A 13,121-nucleotide genomic window follows, 5' to 3' on the forward strand; every position below is an offset into this window, starting at 1 on the left:
ACCATGTTGGCTGGAATAATTTATATTTTGATTTGAACCCCTCAAATAACTCACTCCCTTAATTACTGTCTTGTCTGGCAGGGAATCTTGTGAATACATACTGTTTGCTTTAGTCACAGAACATGTGATGATGTCTTTGACAAATAGAGACACTATTTCATGACATTAAATCTTACTTTCAAACTAAGAGCTTTCTACCTCATTTGTCAATAAAAACCATTACAGACTCCTGCTATGCTATTGATCCTACTCCTAAACAGGAACTCATATGAAGATTAACCTGAAAATAGCCATAATTTAAAAGTGCCTCTGACAAATCACAATAGATCCCATTCAGAGTTGCTCATCACTGTCATGTAACAGTTACCCTCCTGTAGCTGAATCTAAATAGATTTTGTCTACTGAAGAATCTGGTCATTAAGCATTTAGCCAAGGAATAACTTAAAAGGGGGAAGAAAAAAACCCAGCAAACCATGTTAATAACCACCATTTGCCATGCAAGATTTGAGGAATAATTCGTCACACAGAGAGAAACTTTATAAATTTGCTAGAGTTTTTCAAATTCTGCATGCACCCATAAATTTCCTGTGGCCTTTCAGTGGTCAAGTGAGATGACTTTATGCTAAAGGAGCCATATGAACTACCACATATTTACAGGGGTTGCCCTGTCCCAGGTACAGCATCCAGCACTTTCACTTGTTAAACTTCATAAGGTTGGTGGTTGCCCATCTCTCTTAATTTGTTGAGGTCTCTCTGCAGGGTCTCTCTGCCTTTGAAAGAGTCAACAGCTCCTCCCTATTTGGTGCCAACTGGCCCAAGTAAGATGCAAAAATACGTACTGAGATCTATGTGCATCCACCATGTAATTTGTAACAATGGGGCTGAGTTGGTGGACTCAAGAGGTGGTGCTCCCCAAACTTCATTATCCATGGCTTGTATGATTTACTTGGGAACACCGATACAGCCTGAATTCTTGGGATCAACATCTGCACTATACACATGAAGCAAAGCTTTCTGAAGGGAAGAAACTTCAGAAGTTTGATGTTGTGAAGTGAGGTCGTGAAGTGGCTGGGAAACTGAAGTCCCCATCCAGACCTGCAACAATATTTGAAGGGTTTTTGAAACACAGGTTCTGGCTTAGCTTCCTGCGCAAGAAATTCAATTTACATGTGTTAAAATGACTTCTACCCTTAACCAGCATGTTATAAATTAAAACAATTTGGAGATTCACTTCAACACGGCACCAAACCAAAGTGTTAATGAAAACATTTATAAATGCTTACCAATTCATTTCTCTTAAAAGGAAAAATAGGGTTAACAAACAAAGACTCAACAGAATCACTTGTCATCAACTGACTCACGCACAGGTATCCTTGTAATGAGCTCAAATATCCATAGCTGATTTTAAAGAGCTTCAAGATAGCTATCAGAGCTTTAATTTTAGAGTATCAAAAAGAAGCAGAACCCTCCACTTCCTTTTCTCTGATAACTAGAGGTTTGGTGTACACACCTCTTCCTAAAAATATTTTTCATTATATAAGTAACTTAAGAATATGGCAGTACCTCAGATTCTGGGTGATAACACACTTCTCCACAGATATTTTCATCCTTTTTACATTCTAATGAGATGCACATTCTATTACTTCTGCTGCTCCTTGGAGTTTTCAACGAAGTACACTTCTGCCACGCTTTACGTAGGAGTTCATATCCCAGGATAATGCCATTTGGCTGTCCTGGCGATGCCCAGTTGATTTGAAGGGATCTGCAATATGAAAATCAACACTGTTCAACTTCTGGATGTATTTATGCCTCTATAGCTACCTACATTAAACTATTAGCGTTCAGCAGGTCCTTTTTACACTAGTCCACATGGAGTGAAACATTTTGAAGTTTCTAAGAAGTGTCAGTATGTGCTAATACTCCATGAAAACTAATCAAACACACAATCAAAGTCCTTAAATGTTGCTGTTTAAATAACATCTCATTTCCCCTTCTGGAAACTTATTTGAAATAAACTATCCAGCATTTTACACTTTTCATTTCATAACTCCTTTCCCTCTTTGCCTTTGCCAGTGCAGCTTACTCACATTGTGCTCAGCCATCACTTAGAACAGGCTTGTCTTAATCTTGCATTTCCCTTGTTTAAAACAAAAAAAGGATGTTGTTTCGAGATGTATTCTTCAGTGTAGAATTAAAACTCACTCCAGCATCAGTAAGCACTAGGTCCCTTCTGTACTTAAATATTTACATTGACATTAAATTAAAAGTAAAAGATGGAAGTGTTTATCACTACTAAGACTCAAGACATCTGACTGAGTGGAAAAGTATCACTGCAGCAACCTGCAGAGATTGTAGAACAACATCCTATAGGTGATTTCAGGTTTGATATCAGACCATTATCAGTTTAAAAAAGAAAATCTCTTAAGGGCTATTAAATCATGCTCAGCTGCAGCATGACTATCATTACTAAAAATGTGTAGATATTTCCTTGAAAAACTCACTTAGGACCGTGATGAATTAAAAAAAAAAAAAAAGGGACATTTGAAACAAAAATACATATCTTCCACTGATATTTCAAATGAATGTTTAATTTCTTGTATGATCACTGTGGCGTCTTGCATAAGACACAAATTCCTTTTACTGTGACTCTTTGGGTAGAGAGAAAGAGATCCCAATGCTACATGTAGATCAATAGGAGGACTGACAACACTGCATAGTTAGGCTCCAAGTACCTCTTTTTAATCTGCTTGTCCCAATTACACAGTCACTGTCAAAATGCCAGTGACATCAGAAATCAGCATTAATTTAAAGTGAAAATGCTACAGTGAAACAGCAGCTGCTGAGATAAACTTTGACATCTTAACAGAATAAAAATAAGTGAACTATTATTTCACTTGCTTGAGGTATAAACAGAGGAATACACACTGCAATAAGGCTTTGCAGACCAGGAATTAACATCACCTGTGAGGAAATACATTCACCCAGGTGGCTTGTAGAGTTGCCATTATCATTCCAAGGTCTTCATCTGAATCATAGATTTAACTCCATATTCCATCCATTGCTATTTTGTATTTTCTACCTATTCCACCACATACACATGAACACATGCAAAAATGTACTTATCCACATTTATATTATGTTACACGTAAAAACAAAAAAGTAGGAAAATACATTATATAAACTTCAGGAAAAAAATGGTAAAAAAGAAAAGGAAAACAATGGCAGTACTTTAACCTTTATAAATGCCATTGTAACTCTCTCCTGGTCTTTGCACAGAATAGATCACAGGAGCAAAGAAAGCACTCCCAGTCATATTTTTGAATGATTTGCTTTCTACAAGTTTAATTCAGACCCTCATGAGTATATTTTCAGAGTATTGTGCCAGTTTTTTGCAGTTTTTCAAGTCACATTTCTCTCTAATATAATTTAAAATTAGGCCCAAAAATTAACACAATGATTTAAGCATTTTGCCTTTTCTGCAGAGCTCAGTATGTATTTCCTTCTTTTAACAAGCAATCACTTTATCATTATTTGATGGATACACAATTGGGGTGGAGATAGCCTGATATAAAGAAAAACTGCAGCTGAACAAGGTAATTGTGTGGAATGGGTAGTTCACCGACCAGTGCCAACAAGGTAAAGCTCAGCATGACCTTCCAGAACAGGCTCATAGAGAAGCGGACTCTTTCACAATTTTATGGGTGTTTCAGTTATGTCTACACCTTCAGATGCTTGCCACCCATGGCAAATCGTGGCAACACAGCAAGAGTAGTGCACAGCTCAGTTTTAAAAAGAACAGCAGGGTTTTCATGGTACTGCAGAGGCTTTTTGACATCCCCCATCTGAAGGCTGTGCTGAAAATCTTCTTAAGCAGGTGCAGATTTAATGGGACATGATGGGCACTTTAGTGTGCAGGCAGCTGTGTCGTGTGTGGTGCACCTGACACAGCTGCAGGAACACGGGGACAGAGGCTGCCTGTCCTCTCCTTCCACCCAGGCACTCCCTGTGGGATACACTGGAGTTGTCTCTACCCTGGGAAGTGCCCACAGCCTGACCTGTAGAAGCAGAATCATAAATTGTAGGGATAGACAAAAAACATGCAACACCACAGACGTGGGGTATAACCCTTGTCTGCCCAGAGACTACTCCAGGTGTCTGCCACTTATGGATGTTCCTGTGCTGGATGAGTCCCACTGCTGACACTGAGGTGAAAACACTGACGCAGGCAAAGCAGCCTAGCCAGGTTCCCAGAAACAATCTGTTTCAGACTACAAGTGCACAAAAACACTTTCAGGAGATAACAATTTCAAACTGATCCATGAGCATGTATCTGCTTTTGTGAAGGAGAGCAAAGTGAAATCATTCAGCTCAAGAATATAAAGACAATTATTTTTGACATTTCCAGGTAGAATTTTTTTTTAACACACGAAAAATAACAGGTTTTTTAATTTATTTTGATAATGCTTCAGATATATATTGATAAACAGACTTCCGAAATATATTTCTGGGGTTTGCCTGCTTCATCACCAGCTCCAAGTGCCCATAAGGCAGAAAAGGACTCCTGATTTTATTTTTTTTTCTCAATACAGTAGTAAAAGTTAAATGATGAAGATTAAAGATATATCAAGGCTTCTCTTCAGAAACTTGATAATGAATGTTTCATTAGTCTCATCACATGCAAGAGTTAAATTAAAAAAATCAAAGATTTAATGACTTTGCCTTTTAGGAGCTGGAAGTAAAAAAAAAAAAAAAATTAAAAAAAATATCACAAGATTCACTTGACAGTCTTAAGATAGGGAACACTGCTATTATTAATGACTAGCAGGTGAAATATTTCCCTCATCAGGAGATCACACATACTGAGCAACTGCTGCAGCACTATTGTACAGGAGTTAAGTACCTGCTGCATGGTGGATGCAGGGCTGACATAATTAGAGAAGGCAGTATGACACAGTCCAGACATGCTGATAAATGGCATCACACCTCTGCTGTTGCTACAAACTTCCAGGAGAAACCTTTCAGTGCTTCGTGTTCCCCATGACTAGGGTAGGGAGACCAAAGAGGTGTCTTCTGACCATTTTCCCAGTATGGAAAATGAGATTCCCTGGTCTTTAATTCCCAATATTCCCTTGCTGAAATCTGCACTACATTTTCTCACTTTCCATTTGTCCAGCAATGAGACCAATTTAAAGGTTTTTTAACATGGCACAGCAGTTTGACACTTTCATATTTGATTTCCTTTAGAACTCATGAGCAAATACCATAATTCTAATAATTTGTTGCTATGTTTTACCCATTTTTTCCTGAAATCTTTTTCACTGGCATGTTCATTTGAAATAATTTCTCCTCCTCATTCACTCACAAACAGCAACAGATATAGCAACCTTTTAAAGTCCCATGATACTGAACACCAAGCCAAAGAATTCACCCAGCTTTTTTCCCATGGCCTTATTTTCTGTGAGCTTTCCATTACACCCTGTCCAGGGTTTCTGGTTCCCCCCAAGATACTTAAAGGGCCCTCTCTTCATGAACCTGTGAGGGATTTTCTCTAGATTACCTAGATTAGGCCAAGGTGCTTTCTGAACCATCAACCTTTGCATTAGGCATGCAACAGAATTGCTGTATTACAAGGAAAAAGAGAAAGAAGAAGAGTGTTTTAAAGTGGAATGAGCTACATTCCAACACACCATGAGAATTAAATCCACTACCCAAACTTTCAGTCAGTATCCACATGCATTCAGTACTCAGAAAACTTTCTGAACTGTGCAATAAAATAGGATACTTGTCTACAGAGTCAAACACTGAGGTCGTAATTAAAAACAAAATAAACCACAAATGTATCTGATTTCAGCAGCATTTGTTTCTACCTAAACATGGTCAATGCAACCACTCCTCCCAAAAACCCTAAATGCAGGCAAGAACAGAACCTGACTTAGGACTCCAGGACTGGGTGCCACACTGTTTTCTATTTGAAGTCTGGCATTATATAATAATTATATCAGACTGCAACCTTTTGTGCCAAGTTTCAGCCTGAAGCTGAGTTATTAAGTGTATGGGGTAGAAAAGTAAGGTATTTATAATGGCTCTGGTGGTATAACCTTCATTAGAAAAGCATGGATGGAGTTGCTATCAGAAAGACTTCTAAGTCGGTGGGTGAAATTATAATTTCTGTCATGTATCACCTTGAGGCAAATTTTAAAACAATTATTTGTGAATGCTACAAAGACATTCTCCGACAGCATTCTCATTAATAATACAGCCCCCCAAACTGATTCAGAAGAGGGGAAAACTTCATGATTTCAATTAAAGACAATAAACTGCACAGGTTTTATTATATCTCAGGTATCCCATGAGCCTATACTAGCCTATACCTAGAAATGTCTTTTTTTGCTCTCTGATGACAGGTAAGTATTAAAATGTCCTCTTGTCCATACCAACTGGGTTGTTTTTTTTTTTTTTTTTTTTTGCTCAAGCTTTTTCTTTTACAGTGGATAAATAAGCAAAATTCATATTCAGACCAGCACCTGCCAAGGCTGTCAGCTGTAGTGTTTGTCATATTTCAATCAAAGCTGAAGCCAGCCAGTCATTTTTATACTGCTCAATCCCTACATACTCGAGGACCAGAATTAATGAATTAGCTATTGATTAAATTCCACTCTAGCAAATCCACCGTGGCAAATAAATGAACTACCTGGGGCACATGTAGGCCATGGCCAGACATGACTGGGCAATCGATCAGTAGTTAGTATTCTTTTGGGATATAAGAACAGCTGATGATAATATGACATGTAGGAAAAGGCAGTGTAGAAACAGAGTCTGTTTCTGTCTGAGCAGATTATAAAGTAGGAAAGCATTTTTGATCCTTTTGCATTCATGTGTTATGACATATTTAGTCTATATGTAATAGCAGAAACATGCATAAGTGTTTGCAGTACAGACAAGTACAGACAGTACAGAAAAAGGCATACATAAGTTAAAGCCAAGGGCAAAAGATGAGATCCTGAATTGGGTTCTTATCATCAAACAAGCTTTGACTGTATCTAGATGTGTGACAGAAAAATAGCAAGCTTAATTTCACCCTTATAGAGAGACAAATACTCAATTCAAGCAAAACATACAAATAGCAAACAGGAAGCTGAAGTCCTTAAGAGACTGGAGAAGCAACTCCATTCTGTTGGCCATTTCTGACAGCTCAGATGTTAGATACTAGTTATTTTCAAAAGATTTGTTTTTCTTTTGATGAAAGAAACACTGCTAATGAGCATACTCCACCAGAAGAGGAAAATCACAGGAACAATAACACAAATACAGGAGGTTAACTGCTTTACTGTTGGTGTAATTCTGAAAAATGTGTTTGCAGGTTGAGTTTTATTTTGTCTTTGGAAGTTATTAACTCCCAAAGAATCACTGTATAAGCTACTATTTGGCTGCTTCTAAGGACTGCAAATTTGATGCTCCCTTTACAATTGAGAAGTTTGCCCATGCCTATGGATGTAGTGGGTAGGCAGTTTGCAAACAGTGGTTCAAGGAGACATAGATATGCATGCCTTTTCAGATAGCTTACTAATTCTTACTGCTGTGATAGGTGATTTTTTTTTTAGCAAGAATTATTCTAAGTTTCCATTATCAGCATCACATTGCTCCCTGAACATTAATCTTCCTCTTCTTAACTGACAGCAGAATGTGATAATTTTCATTCCACTACACTTCTTCTCCCAACTATTTCCACTAATGCCTTATTTATTATCACAGCACAGTGATACCCAAATGGGTATGTACAATCAACCAAGGGTGAAACTTCTTTGATTGATCTTTCAGTGAAAAAACTCCAAGACCAAAGATAACAACCACTAAAAATGTTTTCAAAGTGCATACTGAATTCTTTCATGGACCTTATTCCATTTTCAAAAGACAACTTTACATTCTGGTCCCCATTCTCACTACAAATGTCCCTGATACATGAAAGCCACCTATAGCACAGTACCTTGGGCCAATTATGTGAATAATGGGTGCTGACAGCTGCTTTGGCTCATCTTCCACAGTGGTGATCTGGGTCCCATTGCTCCTCACGCAGGCATACACCGTGCAGGCTTCAATCTGATGGAGAGGAACAGGATGTTCACAAATTCAGCTGCAGAAATTTTTCAGCTCCACTACATGTTTAGACTTTCTCTTCACCCAAGACTTAATTCTTTTCTATTTAAGAGATTCCATACAACCAGGAAAATACTGCAGCTTTGAGGTAAGTATATCTGCCAAAGATATACTGCACTGTATCACATTTTCCCACACCATTTTCAAAAGAAGGGTACATGCAGCCCTCTGGCACTAATTGCTGTTTTCTATTAAATTATCACCAAAAGAGTTGCAGTGAACTTGTTTGTCTGTGTGTATATGTAGACCTTGGTACGTAATACTGAAAAAAATGTGCTTTCATTTGAGGCCTTGAGTAATCTTTCTATTCCTACTATATATTCTGAAATAAAAACAAAAATAATTTTTCCTTAGTGTGTCCTATTCCTTCATGTCTATTTTGTAAATTAAACATAAGAAATGCAAATAGAAATGATAAAATTTTTTATGAAAACATGTCGCAGAAATAAATTGATATTCCTTCAATTCTTGGGATTAAACTAAGAAAAGTGAAATAGGTAGTGAAGGATCATAACATTGTTTCTGTATTGTCAAAAGGGAAGTTACTCCAAATAAAAAAAAGCATGAAAATGAAAAATAATGCAGTAAGATTACCAGTGAAATGCATATGCATCGAAGATAATATTGTTTGCAGGAAAAGAAGAAAAAGAATCAAAAGGAAAAAAAAAGAAAGGCATCTCATTTTGGTTTTACCTATCACATTGATGCAGATATAAATACTAGCGCAGCAGAAGAGAAGAATAATTAACATCTCAAGCAACAGAAGGTGGCCATGGTAAATTAATATAGAGAGTCTATAAGTGAGGCAGTACACTGAATTTGCATTGTTATTGAGAAAAGACAAATGTGTTTCCAAGTGGCATTCAGAAAGTCATATGTGTATTCATGGATGGAGGTTTGCTGCTTCAGAGGGGCTGGAACATGGAAATCTGTTACAGTGTGCCTGTTACTGTGATGTTTATTTATGGCATGGAGTAACTGGCTGCAAATTTTCAGAATTACGTATACAGGTACTACTAAGTTTATCTCATACATAATAATGTAAACCAAACCTTCATGAAATAGACAGGAATAATTACAATTAAGTGTCAAAATCCATTTCTTGAAGAGATTAATACGAAGTCAGGACAGAAAGATTTATTTTTTTATTATTATGTTTCTGCCCACTGTTTTTTTGCCTTTCACTAGATATGTGACTAGTAAGGCAAAGAGAGAGAAAGGGAAAAGCAAAGAAAAAATATTGCACATATCAAGACCATAAAAAGTACTGTGATGATTTCAGAGATCAGCTCTGCTGCCTCCTCAAAAGGATAAGGAAAAAAAATTGATAATGGGGTGTCAAATGCAACATAATTATTTCACTGTACAGGTATATCATGCACAACTGATGTTTCTTAAACAACTGCAATTTTCTTTTAATGAGTAGGAGTAGAATCTTTGCCTCTTTGTAATATATGTTGGGACTTTGCTAATGCTGAAGCACAGAGCATTTAAGGGAAAGTAAATGGAGTTTTGACACTTTGAAAAAGGAGATAATGGAAATTTGTCATGAAAAGTGTACACAAACCAAAATATGCTAAAAATAAATATATTCCTTGTATGGATATGCACACAAGCATCAGTGCAAACACATGTCCATGTGTACAAAGAAATTTATGAAACAATATTTTTCTTGGAAATCCAATTAGAAGTAAATAAGTAAAATTAAAGTATGTCACACAACCCAGAAAATATATTCTAACCTGAATATCATACACAGTGAAGGGAGACAAATCTGCCAAAAGGAAGGATCCTGGCTCGCCCATTCCAGTCTTGTACTGCCGGTTATTTACATAGACAGAGTACCCTGTGACAACACCATTCGGGTTTGAAGGCGATGTCCAGATGACACGTACAGCTGTACTGTTGATGATGACAACCTCTGGAGGGAACAAGCCTTCAGGCTCTAGAAATAAAGGAAGAAACTGAATAAACTCCAGCTGTCTCTGCAAAAGCACTTGTTTAACCAAATGCAGATTAGTATTTAGGTTTAGCAAAGGGTTCACTGCTTATCTGCTTTCCTCTGATGAAGTTATCACAGTCTGTAGTCTTCTGTAAATTGGCTTATTACACTCTCAGTTAGAAATCATGAGAGCTGATGGTAAAATGCTTTATACCAGCAGCACAGTGTCAATCATCAGTAGTATGTGGCCAGTGAGATATGGTGATAAATTACTCACACATCTGCACTGCTAACATGCAAATATTATTTTTATGTCTCCCCATTCCTAATTCTTCAAAAAAAAAAAAAAAAAGAAAGAAAAAAAGAAAGAATAGAGCATTTTGCTTTTAAAGCAAAACCTGAGACCAAAATACCTTATGTCTGATGGAACGTGACATTATCAGCCTTATAGATGAAGCAATATGCAATATTGCCATTATGTAAATGGTTTCAAATGTTGATTACTCTAGGTAATGATGAAGTCTAACATTTATTTAAAAAAAAAAAAGAAGGAAAAAACCGACACCTTCCTTAGCGTTAAATTACATAATTATCTAAGCATGTCAGAAATAACTATGCAAAGGCCTATTTTTATCATAAGAAAGAATCTTGCCCTTACCATCAATTCTATTTTATAAACAAAAGGTGCTGACCTTTGGCATGAGAAAGGAAATGGAATCCTCCCTTAAAGTGCTTTGCTAATGACCTGGAACACTTGCTTCTGAGGTAATGACATTATAATGTTTATAATGAGACTTTATAAAGCAAAAAGATTAGAAAGACCATTCTAAACACATTTCAGATGCACAATTTTTTTGTTATTATTTTATCCTCAACCTCTGCCCCCAGCTCTGCACTTGCCCACTGGCATAGAAATGACTCATAAAGACTTTTCTTAGTGGCTGAACTTGCACCCAGAGTTTCTAGTGACTCAGGAAAGGCTTTACGTACATCTGTCATGTCAAAAGCACATTGCTTCACAGAGCAAATCTTTTAAAAAACCCTTTAATTGTTTCTAAATTCCACCATTTATTGATATGAACTCAGTTCCAAACTTAGTGCACACAGACAGGAATATGCAGGAGAAGATGAGAACAAACTGGGTTAATATCTGCTATTAGAGCTTTTGCTTCTGTCTCAGTGGGGCTGTTTATTGATCTACCACATGATGACAACCAGCACTTAAGCATTTTAATGTTTTAGACCTTTTTCCTTTTATACCGGAAATTTTATAATGGAAGGATGACTGATCTCAACCCTGACAAAAATCAATCAATTTAATTCTCAGATTTTAACCCAAGTTGCATTCACTGCTAACCAACCTCCATCTGAGGTAGTCACATGCACAACTTCACTGTTGATGCTGTGGACTCCATTAAAAACTTGAGAAAATATCTGATACTCTGTGTTAGGCTGCAAATCATCTATGACTACAGAGTTTACATCAGCCTGGACCCTCAGAGATCTTCTCTCATCAGTAGAATTCAAGAAGAGGGTGTAGTAAACAACATCTCCTTGTAAATCCTGCAGTGCTAGGAAAAGAAAGGAAAAACATTGGGACATCAACTGGGAAATTTTCAGTCAGCAAGTCTCTTATCAACAACATTCATTGTGAAGAGTAAATCATTTTTAATGCAGAACCTCTTATTTATAAAAAAAGGAAAGATTCCATCAAGTGCCTCCAATCTCACCCTTCTAAAAAGTGACACAGACTGCTCTCCCTACTTTGTCAAAATCATTAGTGGTTCATCATCCTATCCAATACTGGAGAAAGCTTGCTTTCTCTAGACATCCCCATGAAGACAATGGAATAAACATATTAATAAGCCAAACCCACTGCAAGGAGTGGGGTGCAGGCCTTTTTGCTCCGTCCCTTCAAACACTTCCCAGAGCCCACTCCAATCCTATGTTATTCCTCTAGCCATGAATAAAGGACCTGTGCCTGTGCCATAAATTCCAGTGACATTCAGCTTTACCCAAATGACATTTTGGCCATTCACAGTACAGTGAGAAGCTATGTGTTATTATTTCAGAACAAGCATGAGCACATCATCTACACTCAAAGCTGTAATACACCATGAAGCATTATACATACAGGGCAAAAACCCCAGATCCTTGCATTTCTTTCTAAAATGTATTTTACCCAGCACTAACTTCCTCAGAGAAAGACAGAAAAAACAGTACAGTTTTCAGGCTACGCAGTGAATGATATTCACTGGTCTGCGCTGACGGATAAGCGCAGATTCCAGGCAAGTCTTCTCCATTTTAGTGACTCAGATGTCATCTGTTATCTTATCTGTCCTTTGTCAAACAGTTTAAGTTCAGGTCTGACTAAATGCAACTTCTTTTCCACCAGGCATCGAGATGAAAAGTATAATTACAATGAAAACTGTAAGCACAAACACTAAAATCTTGAAATGACACACCATGCTACTGAACAGGACTCAGCTCACTGAGGCAGAGCACTGATAAAAGCCAAAAGCATTTTTTCAGTCTTAATAATATATGGGTTTGTCATCAAAACTCTTAATCAAAAATGATACCCCACTTTTAAGTGGTACTGATACAAGGCCTAAATCCTTAGAAGTCAGAAACTTTCAGTAGGGAAAGACAGCAAGGTAACTTATATTGATGGCTCCCAAGTTCCCAAAGAAAACACAAAACTAATTTAAAAACTGATATTATAAAAACTGACAAACAAAATAGTTAATAAGCATATTTGCAACATAAGAAATAATAAAATATGATGAGGTTTTCAAATAGCGAATGGCCTTGTCTTGGTGTTTAACTTCTACATTCACAAACATATATGGAGGAAATTTCTAAGATATGAATGAAAATAAAACTAGATTGCATTACCTACATCTAGAAGGTCAGGGGTTTAGATTACCAAGGTAATGAAACTTCAGTGAGCTGCTTCAGATCTATTACATTTGTCAGTTTTTATAAGCATGCTCACTTCAGGCATGCAATTATAAAATAAAGA

The 13,121-nt window shown here is 37.0% G+C and overlaps 1 protein-coding gene across 1 annotated transcript in view; it reads right to left on the reverse strand.

Annotated features, from left to right (window-relative positions):
- USH2A (usherin) overlaps positions 1–13,121 on the reverse strand; it is a 372,299-nt gene that overhangs the window by 98,902 nt on the left and 260,276 nt on the right. The window contains exons 44-47 of the mRNA XM_041426677.1: positions 11,458–11,667; positions 9,897–10,099; positions 7,985–8,097; positions 1,564–1,762 (exon numbers count right to left, since the gene is read on the reverse strand). Coding sequence (XP_041282611.1) covers positions 1,564–1,762; positions 7,985–8,097; positions 9,897–10,099; positions 11,458–11,667 — 725 coding nt within the window. The remainder of the gene's footprint in view (positions 1–1,563; positions 1,763–7,984; positions 8,098–9,896; positions 10,100–11,457; positions 11,668–13,121) is intronic.

The sequence above is a fragment of the Onychostruthus taczanowskii genome, unplaced genomic scaffold (assembly GCF_017590055.1).
Source record: "Onychostruthus taczanowskii isolate IOZ18803 unplaced genomic scaffold, ASM1759005v1 scaffold93, whole genome shotgun sequence".
NCBI classification, from domain to species: Eukaryota; Metazoa; Chordata; class Aves; order Passeriformes; family Passeridae; genus Onychostruthus; species Onychostruthus taczanowskii.